Source organism: Varanus komodoensis, unplaced genomic scaffold (genome assembly GCF_004798865.1).
Source record: "Varanus komodoensis strain SLA01 unplaced genomic scaffold, ASM479886v1 scaffold4, whole genome shotgun sequence".
NCBI lineage: Eukaryota > Metazoa > Chordata > Lepidosauria > Squamata > Varanidae > Varanus > Varanus komodoensis.
This window is the reverse complement of record NW_025335941.1, coordinates 43,817,926-43,833,782: the sequence shown is the minus strand read 5'-3', so window position 1 is coordinate 43,833,782 and position 15,857 is coordinate 43,817,926. Positions and strand designations below refer to the sequence as shown.

The following is a 15,857-nucleotide window of genomic DNA, read 5'->3' as shown; positions in this document are numbered from 1 at the left end:
TTAAGGCAGTGCTGGAAAATAATGGTGGTCACACAAAATATTGACACTTTGGACCCAATTTGGACAGTTTCACTTAGGGGTATACTCACTTTTGTTGCCAGCGGTTTAGACATTAATGGCTGTGTGTTATTTTGAGGGGACAGCATTACAGTTATACAAGCTGTATACGCACTACTTTACATTGTAGTGAAGTGTCATTTCTTCAGGGTTGTCACATGAAAAGATATAATAAAATATTTACAAAATGTGAGGGGTGTACTCACTTCTGTGATATACTGTATGACAGCACTGGTTTTAATCTTAACTTATTTATAAATAGTGTTTTGTTTTGCCTATGTGTTGCAATATTTAATTGTATTATTTTATTAATGTTATTATTGATATTTTATTGCAATGGTGCTACCCCTCTGAAAGCTGACATTCTTCTATTGCTCACTCTGGAATAGGTATGGGGGGTTAATTTTCACAGCAAAAATGGCCAACTCAGAAGTGTTAAGAATTCATTTTCCTTCCGTTCTAATTGTACGCATGTGGCATGTAAATTTGTCATTAAAGCTGCAATTATATGCACACTTACCTAGATGTAAGTTGCACTGCATAAAGTGGGACTCAGAAACTAAACAGAAAAAGTTGCAAAGGTCTGTTTGTATGCAAATAGTCCTCATTTCTTGTTGTGAGAAATCACATTTCAAAGTGATAATAACAAAAAATTGTTCAAGTTTAACTTTATTTCAAAACAAAATTCAGAGGCTATGTGGATGAAAAACAGCAGCATGACTGGATCATGAATTCAGCAACATTTAGAGTTTGAATTCTCATTGTTCTAATTGTTTGCATTTATTCTAGCTGGCTGTTAACTGAAGTCCATCCGCAGCAAAGGCAAAATTGAATAAATTCTGTAATACAAAAGAAAACAAATCTAGTGAAGCTTCAAACCAAAATGTTATGACTTTTGGTGCCAATTAAAGCTTTATAATATCCATATCCACTCAAACTATACTATGCACCTGCACAATATTTGAAATTAAGTAAGGTAGCCTTTGTTTTTTATGGGCCTCTTGGTTTTGACTTGCCAACTGGCAAGCATTACTTCTTTATTTAGTTTTTTCTTCTTTCAGACATTGTATACTATTTCAGTATAATTTGTTATGTTTATTCCAGTTTGCTTAATGCTTTTCGAAGTCCTGAGTCTCTAAAATTCAACATAAGAGAAAAGGAGAAAAATGGAGTTGGGATAAACAGGAAGCCATATGGCATATGTAATAGTTACAGTTACATGTGCTTAGGTTTCGTTACAGTTAAGCAAAGGCATGACATGGGGAGTTGTAGCAAAGGCTTTAATGAAAAGTTGAGTTCAGACAAGGGATCTGAAGTGGGCAAATTTTATACAGATGTTACAGATGGCAATTTCAAGCAAACAGCAAGGGGGAAAGAATAGAGCCCTTTTGACAGGAGAAGAGGACAATCATATGGTGGTACTGAAAGAGCAAAGAGGATGAAAAGATGGGGGAGAGGGCTTTGAAGGTAAGGAAAAAGGCCTTATGCAGGATCTGAAAGCAGTCAGGAAACCATTGTAGGGTGTTAAGGAGCAGCAACAAGTGAAAACATTAGAAAGCAAAGTGAAAGCTGCTCTGAAAGCACTTGTAAATAGAAAAGCACCTGGAGTAGACAGGATACTAATAGAACTATTCCAAGCTGCATAAAATTAATCAGTTCAAATCCTAACAAGAACATGCACATGAATATGGAAAACAAAACAATGGTTCACAGACTGGAAACTTTCAATATATGTTCCAATCCCTAAGAAAGGAGATGCAAAAGAGTGCAGCAACCATAAGTCCATTGCACTAATTTTCCACACTAGCAAAGTGATGCTCAAAGTGTTGCAAGAAAGAATACTATTAATTCAGTGAGAAATACCTGACATTCAAGGAAGAGGCACTTAAGATCGTATTGTAAATCTGCACTGGCTACTGGAACACACCAAAGATTTCCAGAAAAAGTCTGTGCTTTATAGGCTACAGCAAAGCCTTTGACTATGTGGACTGTGTGAGAAGCTATGGACGGTCCTGAAAGAAATGGGAGTGCTTAAGCACTTCATTGTCCTAATTCATCATAACCTTTACCATGGACAAGAAACTACTGTTAGGACAGAATATGGAGAAATGGAATGGTTTCCCATAAGCAAAGGTGACAGACATGGGTGTATTTTATTTTCCTAGCTATTCAACCTGTACACAGAATGTATCTTCAACTGTATTAGAATCAGAGGAAGGAGTGAAAATTGGTGGAAGGCACATCAATAATTTAAGATGTACCGATGATATGATACTACTGGCAGAATGATGATTTGAAACAACTCCTGATGAAAATGAAAGAAGAAAGTACAAAAGCAGGACAGCAGCTGAACATTATGAAAGCAAAAAATCATGACCACAGAAGAATTACAGAATTTTACTGTTAACAATGAAGAAATTAAACTTGTGAACAATTTTGCATCCCTTAGCTCCGGCATCAATTCAAAGGGTAAGAAATTCAGAAAAGACTGACTTGGAAGAGCAGCACTGAAGGAACTAGAAAATATCATCATGTATAGGGATGTTTTACTGGAGACAAAGTCCAAGATCATCCATACTATTATATTCCCAGTCACTGTATGTGGGTATGAAAGCTGGGCAGTGAAGAAAGCTGACAGGAGAAAACTGATACATTGAAACACAGTGCTGGAAGAGAGCCTTGTGAATACCCTGGACCATCAGAAAAATATACAAGTGTGTCCTAGATCAAATCAAGCCAGAGCTTTCCCTAGAAGTTAAAACTGAGGCTGTCATACTTCAGAAAAAAATGAGGCTGTCAAATTTAGGACACATCATGAGAAGGCAAGACTCACTGGAGAAGTCAATCATGCTTGGCAAGTTGAAAGGAGAAGCATTAAAAGACCAAATATTATTTTTATTTATTAGATTTATATCCTGTCTTTTTCTAAGAACTCAAGCTTACATCATTCTCCTCCTACTACTCTTAATCTTATTCCCACAACAATAAACCCGTCTGTGACAGGCCCAAAGTCACCCAGTTGGCTCCATGGCTGAGCAGCTACCAGAGCACAGATCACCTGAGTCCCAAACCCATGCTTTTAACCACTACACCACACTGGCTCTCAGGGAGAATAGATTGAATCCATAAAGGAAGCCACAGCCTTGAACTTGGAAGAGTTGAGCAGGGCTGTCATGGGCAGGACATTTTGGAGAACTTTCACTCATAGGGTCACCACAAATTGAAATAGACTTGATGGTACAGAACAAACAACAACATGTAATCAGAACAATCTGGCAGCAGTACACAAAGGAATCAAGGAGAGAGAGCAGGATTATAGTGGTGCAAGATGACTGAAACATGAACAAGAATTCTTGCTAAGGTGACACACAGAAAAGACAGTCTTTTTGTAAAGGAAGAAGTGATATGACTTGACTGCAGGCTGAATATGAGGAACAAAGGAGAGAGCACACTCAGGCTATATGACTGGTAACCAGGGCAGTAAGATGCCAGAGAACCTTCACTTGGACTGTAGACATTACGCTATTACAAATTTTCAAAAATGTCTGATATTTTGTTATTGTCAACTTTCACCACCACCCATAACAACATTAACTGGTTCATGTACCAAATTTCACTTTTCATTCTTCTTAAACGGTATTTTTATAAATGCCACATGCAACTGGACCAGCAAATCTAAGCACTAGAAACATGTGCAGTAGGTATGGGAAAAAGGGATAGAGGATCTCATTTTTGGGGAGATCATGTAAAGGTATGCGTTGCACTCTCTGTTTTAACAACTAGCTGTAATGTGCAAAGCTCTCAAATGAAACCAAGATGCCTAAGGTTACATACCATCAACATTTAATTATATCAAACCAGTCTTAATGCGGATAGGTATGAATGGTGGTATATAAGTTAAACAATAATACTTTTTACCATTTCCCCCTGCTATTTCTCATTCCAGTCCAAATACCCTCTCTGTAGACTCTCAAGAGCAGTAAGAAATAGATGCATTTGTATATCCAGTCTATGGAGACTTAAATGCAGAACTGATTGATCAACCTACAGTTAACAAGGCTATCATAACACAAGAGAGCAAATGGGTTCCATGTTTAGCATTGTTACCTTTCAGCACAAAATGTTGACATTAATTTTTCTGAAAAAATTCAGGACAGGCCACCACTGTTGCTTAGAGAAGGCATCTAAAAAGAATTGATCAAAGTAATGATGCTTCTCTCAAGTGCCTTTGCGAGTTTACTTCAGAAGATTCTTGCCTCTCTTGACTATCTTTATTTGAATAATCCAAGGCAGTTCCATCAGCTACAAAGAAAGAGATAACATGAGTAACCTAAAGTAGGATCTTATGTAGCCTTGACCCTTATGTGTTGGCCTGGGCCTTCCTCCATGAGGAACAGGGAGTACTTCTGCTTTCCATCTCCTAATCAACCTATTGTTCAATGCAATCCTGACTGACTATTCATTGCTGCAGTATCTTTTGCTTATTCCTACAAAGGAGAGCAGCTTTCCAGGAGAGTTATATGTCCTTGTACTCCCTACATAGCCAAAGATAAATTATTTCTAACCTTCTAGGTTTGGGGTTAATTATGTCATGAATGTCCAGCCTAATACATCAAAAGCTAAGGCCTGTGAAATAATACAATCAGTGACGGGGTAAGTATAGCAAAGAATTTTTAGAATGCCATATTTGATCAATATACCATGTTTGATGTGTATTTTGCTATAAATATGGAATCACAGTAGTCTTCACAAGTAGTCTTGTTGACCTCAAGTCTTCCCTGTACCGCCTGGGCTAACAGTCTCTTCTACAGATCTGTAGCCTTTCATATATGTATATGTGCATCCTTCCCTGCACATGTGGGTACATTTACACACAAATTCCACCTGCAATATGCAGTTGACCAGAAGTATTTACATTATGGTCCTGTACTGTAAGCATCAGGTAAGCATAGACTTGTAAAGATGCCTCATGTGGGCAGGATATGATGGGGAATCAACAAGAAATGTTCCTCTTTCTCTCAACATTGCTACTAACAACTTTCAGTAGATAATTTGCTACAAAAATAAATTATTATAATGTGGAGGTGAGAATAAATGGCCTATTTCAAGTTCAGTAGAGTAAATTAAAAAACTTTTCCACATTGAAAGAACAATTGAAGTAAAATGTTCTCCTCATTTTTCAGTCATCTTACAAGAAATAAAATCTAGACAAATATCTGAACATAAAAATACTCCAAAAACACATGAAGATTTTGCAGTTGGTGATAATTAAGTACTCTCACATTACTTTCCCCCATTTACTAAGGAAGTGCTTGTACTCACCAGGCAAGGAACTGTTTTCTTTCAGTACATTGTTTTTCTGCTTCTTCTAAAATAAAATTAAAGGGGAGATGTAATGTTTATCCTCCAGCCACAGAAAACCATAATTATCCTTTTTCCATAAGGAGAAAGCCCTTCAAGATTGTAGAGCTGATCCTAACAGAAGGAGCAAGCAGTGCCTGTTTCCTCACTACTTAAATCAGTTTTATCCAATGGTTGTGGAGCAGTGAATTTAACAACTATTAGTGGTAATCTGTGTGTCAAAGCAGATAGAGAACATTCATACCTCCACAGAAGTCTTCCACTGTAAATAGATCTCCTTTGATGTTGCCCAGTCAAGGGGAACTACATAATCGTCTGGTAGTAAAGCATCTATAAAACAGGATTTTGCACAAAGTGGTTATCTGACTGACTCACTGTAAAAAAACACATGATTCTGACAGAATTCTATACTTTAACATTAGTACGCATAACAATAATGCAATTTCAGTTAGCAGTAACTTAATATGCTAGTTACATCACTGTGAGCACCAGAATTGGTGTCAACCCTGAACATGTAATCTAAAATACAATCTAAAACACAGATCTGCCCACATAGCTATAAATGGCTCTGGCATGTTGCGTCACCTTTGCTAAGCTGGAAAGGAGTGGTCAAGAAGTGGGATGGATGACTACATGTGGAAGCAGAGCAAGGGGGTTGGCCTTGACGGCCCCTTCCAACTCTAATTCTATTCTGTATTCTAGGTTCACACATGCTTATGTCACTTTGCTCTCTCATGCTCTGGTAACTCATACTTGGTGAATGGCTGCCAAATATGTACATCTAACCTGATTAAAAATATTGTTTCAGAGGTTATATTAAGAAATCTGAATATATGGTGGTAGAATGCTAGTAGTTCATTCACAGATGCAGTTATCACTTGATGTCAAGAATTAATAGAGGAACATTCCCATGTGAAGAATAGAAACTTATATCTGCATAGATGGAACTATACTGTATGGTATAATACAGTATAGAAAATGGGTAGGTGTTATGGTATAGTTGCTCTCCATACACCATCTATATGGACAACATCTGCTACTGCCTATGAACATATGGATTGTCTAGACTGATGCACCTTTAGTTCAGTAAGTAGCTGCTCTCCAAGATGCAGAGGTTGGAGGTCCTGCCACGTGAGATACTTTAGGATATAGATGCGAGGCACTCCACCTGGGATCTTCTGCATTCAATGCCCAAGTTACAGTTCTTTAATGTTTTTATTGCAACAGATCACTGACATATTACATTCACTGCCTACAAAATCATAGAGGATAAGGCCTGTCACCAGCTAGTAGCCATGATAACTAGATGGAATGTCTGTGTTCAAAAGCAATAAACTTCCAGATACCAGGGAAAAGCCATTTCTGAGATTGACTATGACATTTGGGTGACTACTGCACTAGATGGACTTTTGGTCTGTTCTATCAAGCAGCTCTTATAATATGGATGGGACAAAGGGAGTTGTTGGTATTCACGGATAGTTTACTACGTATATGCAATGAACCTTACTTTCAGTGGTGGTGGTGGCGGCAGTGGAACAAGCATGCCCCCTTGCCATTCACTGTAAGCAAAGCCATCACAGTTGAGCATTAAACTGCACAACAGGTAGCTTAGCATTTCAAATCTCCCATTGCTTCCCTCACCCCAAGAAGTTTGAATTGGTGCCACCTGATGAAAATCCTAGCTCTCTGGAGAGTAGCAGGAATTCAGTTCCTGCTCTGAAATACTGGTGCTGCTAGGGTTAGGTTGAGTTGTACTCATCAAGCAGGGCAAAGTGGGGGTGATCTGGAGTGGTAGCTACAGTGGCAGCACCAGATGGGCTGGGCTCAGGGCACATCGCCCGGTGCCACCATGTCATTCACAACTTGCACCCTCCTATCCACCACGAGCAACTTACCCTATTCTAGTGGTGATACAAGCAAAAATGGGCAGCTTGTGGCCCACAACTCCTATAATCCCTCACCACTGGCTACATTGCTTAAAGGTGATGGGAGTTGCATGTAAAAACATCGGGAAGAGCATATGTCGCTCACTCCCTTTTAAAGTTCAAACCAATCCATTATAAGCAGCCAAAGTACATTTGCCAAACTTCACTCTGCATTTGTGGGGATTAAAAAGCTATTGCCTGCTGTGACTGTTTTCCAGAACCAGGTGTACTTTGCTACTTAAACAGAGGGAGGAGGAGAAGTGACGGGCAGTGGTGGCAGGTATGCATGCAGAGAAAAGTAACAGAGGGTTCACTTGTCCATCTTGGGTAGTAGAATGGCTTGGGCCAATCCTGATGATTTCCATGCTATTAGCATAAGGCACAGTAATGGGTAGTGCTTAAATGTTTCTGTGTGTGCCACACCCACCCACCCTGAACTACCATGGGAGCAAGTTACTAAAAACAGTAACTGGATTTACTGGGTGCTACATTTCTTGTGCTAGATTGGGCTGTAGGCAGTGGTAAAGGCTTCCAGTTTAAAGAGGGTGGGGCTAACTGGATCCTCTATTGTGTTGAAGGTTAAAACATAATTTAGCAACCATAAGGTAGAGAGGTGGCCCAGCCCTCCCAGGTGACTGTCTCCCCAGCTAGCTAGTTCCGATTTGGAACAGGAGGGGATGTGCAGGAATTAACATAGGCCTCTGAATTGTCAAGGTCACCATACCACATTACTCAGCCAGGATATGAGAACCAAGCTCCCTTGGAACAGGAGGGAGACCTTATAGAACAAGGAGGGATAGAGATCAAGGGAGAGTTCTTGGACCCTACCAAGAGGAATCAGGCCAAGTGAGAAGGCCACTTAACCACTCCCGCCACCTAGCCCTCAAGCAGCACAACCCACCCCTAGAGTGAAGGGCAGTCTTTTCCAAAAAGGAGCAAAGGAGCGGAATGTTCTTGTTTGGATTCAGCTCTTCACATAGGGAGACAGTACTTCCACATAACAAAGGGACTGTAACCTTTATGCTGTCTGTACACTTGTAGAGAGTAATACATGTTTTGTCTGCTAGAGAGAGAAAAGTGGCAGGGAGAGACCTGCTTCTGACGTTTAAGGTGGCTTGAGTATATGTGAAGTGAGGGGCACAGGAAAACTATAATTGCATTCAGTTAAGAAGCCAAATGCAGAGAGCTGATCTGCCATAATAAATTAGTATGTTTTTAGACTTCTTGATATTTGATATATAAATCGAACACAGAAGAACACAGTGCAATGCAATTTCGCTTGCTGTGATATTTCCATCTCTGCGATTATACATTTTGCAACCATAATGCAAAATTAGATAATATAATTAGAGTCATACATTAAACAATCAGACTTTGTGCTTTCCTTGACCTCCCTGACAATTTAATTAAACAAATGTATTTAATGTTATTAATAAAGTTATATGTTGAGGCCTCATCAGTTTTAAGCTACAATACAATAGTACACTAGCATTTTAGTTCTATTTAAAAACAAAATATTAGAAGAACACAGAAGATAAAGAAGTCCAAAGTTCATCAGCAAGCTTTCATGCTGTTTGGAGTCTATATCTGAAAAAATATATCCTGCCTTAATTATTATTCTAAATTAGCTAAATATGCTTTACATTGGATATGATACTAACAAAGACCCAAAACATGCAGTAAGTTTCTGCCAGGCTATTGTACTAAATATTTTTCTTTTCTTTTTCTTTAAAAAAGTAGCAATTACCCAATGGAATTCCTGGGGAACCAAAAAGTTCTACTAGCTGAACTGCAAATCCTTGTGATAAAGGAAGCCCCAAAAAATTGGGTTTAGTATTTAAATGAGCTTTATCTTCTTTGATTTGAGAATACTTTGTATTTTCAGTTTCATTAACTTGCTGTATATTTTCTAAGTTTTCAGCAGCAGGGTCTGTAAGGTATTCAGTGATTGTTTTAACTGAACACAAAATATCTGGCTGAGTAGTTGAAGCATCTGGAGGTATTTTCATTCTTTCTTTCTCTGTGTTAACTAACAAAGTTTGATCAAAAGCAACGATTTGTTCTTCAGTAGGTATGGAAGCTTTACACGAAGCAGAAGTACATATCTGGATAGGAACAGTGGCCGCTTCTGCTGAAAAGTCCATCAATTGACATTGTTCTGTAGGTTGGTTGGAACAGTTATAGCAGAGAAGTTCTACATCTAGATGAGAAGATGTTACTACTACATCATGACTAGAAAGCGATGGACACTCAAAGCAACCAAGGCTTTGCTTATTCTCTTTTCCAGTTTCTTCATTTGAAATGTCTTCTTGCTCTGTCAATACATGTACATATTTTAAGACTGCCTCATCCTTTCTAGCAGGAATCTGCCTGGGTATATCGAAGTTTGGGGCCAGCTTGAATATTCTTTTGCACCTTCTCTGTTTTCTTGCTGATGATAATGATCTTGCTTCATTTGGTATACTGACTTTAGTTTCAGATTCAGGGGGTAATTCATTTGTTTCAATGCATGGTACATTATAGATGCTCTCAGTCAGTGGTGATGGCAAAGCACAATCAGTTAGACCATCCTTTTCACATAACATTTCTGCATCTCCTCTCCTGAATTCTTTATTAGATTTATCATCAGTTAATTCTGCAGTTTTTCCAGAGATGACCTGCTTAGGCCTTCTAATCTTCTTTGGCCTTTGCTCATAAATGATATTAAATGTATCTTCCTGCCACATCAAATAGGATTCACTTTTAGCTGAGTCAGCAGGGGGCTGATTGTCAGTAGAATCAAAAGAAAAGAATGCCCAAGTATTTTTCTCATTTTTTGATGTCTCATGTTGATGAGGAATGGTTGCTTCCTCATGACTCAGCAATTTCCTTTCCAAGCCAAGTTCAGGCATGACATTAGGAGATGTATCTTTGTTTTCCATATTACTCAGGCAAGCACCATTTTCTTTTCCACTGTGGTCCATTTTTAGAGATGTTTCACTGTTACAGTCCAAAATGTTGCTCTTGCTCTCTACAAATATGTCTGGCAAATGATCATTGTATTTTTGCTCATGAATGTTTTCATTGGGAACAGATGGCAAGCTGATCAGAGGCTGACTGTTGATTCTTACAAGAGCATCTGTCTTGACTGAATTACCTAAAGTTATTGGATCCACCATACTGGAATCAAGAAACCCTTTTTGCAATTCAGGGGGTTTTAAATCATTATCAATAGCAGAGCCATCCTCACCAACATCTTTAGGCACATTCAGATGCCCAGTCACAACTGATTTTTCACTGTCTTCTGATTCGTCTTGTTCACTCTGTGATGTGTCTTCATCACTTGGAGTTAACTGTCCATTTGACTTTTTTTCCATTGCTTTAATAGTGGCACCTTTCATTTTTCTGTTTCTTTTTCGTTTCCTCTTCTGTTTCATCTTGTGTAATCTATGCTTCTTCTTTACCACTGATTCCCTAAACAGAATAAAGAACTAAATATGAACACATTATTAAGAATCTTAATAAAGCATAAATTACAAAGTTAACAGGATAGTGGTTTATAATCTATTTACTTTTGAATATTATTATATTGCATTTATATCTTATTTATCCCCTTTCTTCCTCTTGCAAGGAACCCAAAGCCACTTAGTCCCTCTTCACTCTATTTTATCTGCACAGTAACCTGTAAGGTTAGCTAGGCTATGAGTCCATGACTGGCCCAAAGTCACCAAGTGAGCTTTATGGTAAAGCAGGGACTTTAACTCATCTCTCCCAGATCCCCAATCCAGCACTTGAACCTTTATGCTACACTGGATCTCTTTAATGGAATAGTCCATTAAAGATTATAGGAGCCAACCATGGACATGCTGAGTAAATTCTTATCATAGCTCTACATTTTAAAATATGTAGCAGTTCCATTTTTTAAAGAAAAAATTCTTGCATTTAAAGCCCAATACATAAATATCTAAAGTGTAGTATACTGACAACTAAGTGAGCAAGTATAGAAAAGCAATTTGTGCTGGCATGGCAAGACAAAGGTATGTTAATAGCATTCTAAGAAGTCACAACTGAACATAAAAATAAAAGGTGTTCCTAATGAAAAAATAAAGTGCATTCTTCCGGGACAGAAGTATGTATTTAAGCTCTTTGAAACATAAAAGGCAGCTGGACTTATGGCATTCAATACTTTTTAAGCTAGCTATTGGAAAGCACAAGAGGCAAGGCCTCTTGTCATAGCTTTGATGGAACTCCCATAAGTTCTTCATTCTTGGATCACATATACATGGGCATTAAATATATAACTGTTCTTATCTGCTTTAAATGAAACAATGATACTGATCTTTATTCTAAGATTTATTTGTAACTATCACTGCTATTTTATTTACAATGTAATCCTGTAAAAGTGCATTCAGAAGTAAACTCCATGGAGTTCAGTAGGGCTTACTCTTGGGCAAGCCATGCTTAGAATTTATTTATTTATTTTATAACTTCTGTACCCTGTCCAATACATAAAAGAATTGCAGCTTTTATATCATACTGAGTTGCCTTAGATGGCTTGGTAGTCTAGAGTGAAATTCTAATGCTAATTCTAATTCATTACTTCTATTTGTAGTTGTAATTGTGTGATTAGTATTTTGTGTGAATCACTTTTTTTCTCCTGAAAGGCAGTGTAATAAAATATAGAGAAAAACTCAAGTTTACATCAGATTAATGGTACTAGTGGACAACTATTTTTCTCTATTACTAAGCGTTATATAGAATATATGGGGAAGAAACATTGATCCTGTTAAAGCATCTCAAGTTCACTCCTAGATGTTTCCAGTTAAAAAAGGAACAGATAGCAGGTAATGTGAAATGCTGAACTCTGTCAATATTGAGCAAGCTCGGGAAAATATCCTGACCTACAAAATAAGAGGTCACTTCCTTTGATTTGCCAGATTTGTGACAAAGGCTGCAATCCTAAGTATACTTCTCAATTGAACTCAATAGGTCTTCTTAGTAAACATGCATAGGATTACCTATTTAATAACATTTTTATGTGGACTATGGCCTTATTAATAGGAATGGATGAGAAATTTGCAGTCCTAATTTTCATATGAACCCTGTTTACATGGGTTTATACACAAATTGGAACACCCAGATGCACTGAACTGTGCACTTTTCAGAACTTTGAACAACTCACAAAACTAAAAAAATATCCATTGGCATCCTGGATAAGACTGATGGAAGTGCATAGCATTTGTTGAGCACCAGGTTTGGGAAGTCTGCATAAAGAAGAATGCATAGAACTTATTAAGGTAATCACTTGCAAAGAAAAAATATCCACTCATGAGGAAAGGTAGGTGCAAAACTGCACAAAAAGTAGAAGAATATTCATGTAGGTTTTGGGGGTCAAATTTGCACATAGATGTGTATAAGCTGAAACAAACCTATGGGTTGGAAAATAAGGAACATGGCAAAACCAAATCTGATACATTATCTCATCCATATCCTTAACAATTGTTAAAACAGAGCCATAACCATTTCTCCCAGCTTTTCATTCTGTGTACTTGAAGGAAAATTCAAATGTATAACAACAATTTTGAAAATGAAAGAGGTGTTAGCTTGGATTAGTTCACACAGAGCAGTTTTCTGTTGGCTATGAACTATCTTCCCTGGGCCCATCATATCAAGGACTTTTTAATATTGCTATAATTTCACATTACCTTATTTATCTCCCAGTTATTTCTGACTATTCTATGAATGAAGAATGACATACATACATATATATATTTGCCAAGTTAGTACAAAAGAAAAATCCAAAATTCAGAGAGTCAGGCAATACACCTTTATTGAGGGGGGGAAGCATGCACAAAATACTCAAGAACTCTTCATCAGACAAGAAGTTACAAAAAATTTCATGTGGGGAGTGGGTAGAAGGAAGAAAGTCTGATTTGATCTTGCTTCAATGAAGTCTGCATGATAAAAGTCTTAAGATGAAGAGGCAGATAGAAATGAACTGGTTTCAGGTTATACCTAGTAGTTAGGACAAACATGACTTGATTCTCCCATTTTGAAAAATCAAAAATGCAAAACTTAATTCAATTTTGTTTCCAACCCCAGGCAAAACATGCCTACATTAAATGTCCAGCTTTACTTATATAATCCTATCTTTCTCTTTATTTTGTTCTCTGGTGACCAAAGATGGGGAAAAAAATAAATCCACTCAAACAAAACTCACATTGTACCAGACAAAGTGAAGAGAGGATTAACCTACACTAAAGACATCCTGTATTTAATTTGCAGTTTAAAATTTGAACAATTTTTAATTGAATAAAACCCATTAAATGCAATTGTAATTACTTCTGATTGAATATGCATAGGGTTGTTAATCGAGGCAAAGAGTATTATTTACAATCAGCACCCATATTGGATCTTTGCCTTTCTTGGCTTATAAAATCTAGTGGGGAGGAAACAGTGGTGAGGCCAGTGGGGAGAATGGTATCCTGTCACCTGAAACAGTGGTGAGGCCACTTCCGAATTCTCTCTCAGCCTGGAAGATTTTTAGGCTGGTGGCAAACATCCCTTCCTGGGCAAGGTTCTTGAGTGGGTGGTAGCCAATGTGCTGCAGGAACTCTGAATGAGACTAATCATCTGGATCCATTTCAGTCAGGGTTCAAGCTGGAGAACAGATGTGGAGTATTTTGCTATCAGTATGCTGATGACACACAACACTATTTCTTCTTTTCATTTTATGCAGGTGAGGCTTGGGATGTGCTAAATGGTGCTAGGTTGCACAAACTGACTGCCAGACTGAAGTTGAATCCAGGTAAGACTGAGAAGGTGTTAGTGGATGGCTCCTCTGGCCAGCAGGAGCCATCCACTAACTTTCCTCTGACTGTTCTGAAAGGGGCTGCTCTTCTGCTGAAAAAGCAGGTTTGTAGGTTGGGGAATCCTCCCCGAGTCATCTTTGATGCTTCAGGCTTGGAGTGTTTTCCACTCACATTAGCTGGTGGCCCATATACACCCCTATTTGTACAATGATAGCTGGGTTTCAGAAATCTACTCTGGTGATCTTGACACTGGACACTTGACACTCCATATGGGCTGCCCTTGACTGTACAGAAGCTGCAGTTTGTGCAAAATGTAGCAGCTAAATTAGTAGCAGGGACCAGAAAATCTGAACACACAAGAACAATTCTGACCTGCTAGCATTGTCTACTCATGTTTCTGAACCCAATTCAAGGTGCTGATTTTAACCTATAAAGCCCTACATGGCGTAGGACTGCAATACTGGATAGAACACCTCTCCAAGTAATCTACCGGGACACAATGACCAAGAAATGGGGCCTGCCTCTGACTGCCACTTCCATGAAGGGCTCAGTTAGTGACAACTAAGTGGCAATCCATCTTAGAGGTGGCCCACGATTACAGAACAAGCTCCCCAACTTAGGCCCACCTGGCACCAACTTTATTATCCTTTCAGTGCCAGATTAAGACTGTCTTCTTTGAAAGCATTTTATAAGCCCAAATAAAATATTGGGGTGCTATGTCTTCTGTGTAACAAATCTTATGCCATAATCTGTGCTAGTTATTGTACTTGTTTCAATTCTAAAGCTGGCTTCTAAATTTTCTTGTATACTTTTTATTATGTTTTACTATTATACACTTTCTAATTCTATTACATTTTTGTGCTGTTGCAAATTCCCCAGAGAACTTAAGCTATAGAAATAAAAACTTCCCCTGCTTTCATATCTGATTGTGTGTATCATGTTGAAATCTTCAAAATAAACTTTCTTGTCTCCTTGTCAATTGTCCAAAGAGATGGAATATCTGGTCCAAGCACTGTGAAGAAGCGACAAGGTTCAGATTTCCTGAGGTTACAATGAATAATTGTAAGAACAGTGATGATATAATTTGATTGGATACTGATGCCACATACTCAAGACTTGTCTTCTGCACTAATTTGGATTCATCAAGTTCCATACATGCAGTAACTTGCCTATTTCATCTTACAAGTACATACGTAAGAAGAATGACAAATATTGGAACTGCTCAGACAGCTGTAGATGGTATAGAAATAAAATAACAAATAAACAATACCAGAGTGATTCCACTTTCTTAGAGCTAGTAAGAACCAAGTGCTCAGAAGTGTTTGAGTTCTTAAAAAAAACCTGACCAGTCACCAGGTGCATGATCCAGCAAGTTAAGCATCTTAAACTCCCAATAACAATAATTCAAATAAAAAATCCTGCTTGCTTTACTCTGGCAGGATTGCACCTCAACTGCATTGTCCAATTAATGTTATTACTGACTGCTGAATGCTTAAAATATGTCAAGATACAGTTAATCTAATCTGCAGTATAGTGATACAGAGACTATATCTCCACATTTCTTAGAGGCATTTGGTCAGCTGGCACTGCGTTCCATGCCTCAGAAACACTGGGGAAATTTCACAACCTGTCACAGCTTATGAAGGCTTTTCCTTATTTCCCTATTAAGTATCCCAACAGAATTAAGCTTGCTACCTAGTTCACACAACACAGTAATCTGTAA

At 38.1% G+C, this 15,857-nt stretch overlaps 1 protein-coding gene across 8 annotated transcripts in view; it reads right to left on the bottom strand.

The window, feature by feature from the left end:
• Positions 1-709: 709 nt before the first annotated feature.
• The window catches only part of LOC123029082 (NEDD4-binding protein 2-like 2), a 34,851-nt gene continuing 19,703 nt past the window's right edge, over positions 710-15,857 (bottom strand). For 4 of the 8 annotated variants that reach the window (XM_044441624.1, XM_044441629.1, XM_044441626.1 and 1 more), the window contains 5 exons: positions 9,091-10,796; positions 5,663-5,748; positions 5,380-5,425; positions 4,165-4,359; positions 710-896 (listed from right to left, as the gene is read on the bottom strand). In XM_044441624.1, coding sequence (XP_044297559.1) covers positions 4,256-4,359; positions 5,380-5,425; positions 5,663-5,748; positions 9,091-10,796 — 1,942 coding nt within the window. In that variant the 3' untranslated portion in view covers positions 710-896; positions 4,165-4,255. Of the gene's footprint in view, positions 897-4,164; positions 4,360-5,379; positions 5,426-5,662; positions 5,749-9,090; positions 10,797-15,857 lie in introns of those variants that run through there. The other 4 variants (XM_044441627.1, XM_044441625.1, XM_044441633.1 and 1 more) reach the window with 4 other exon arrangements.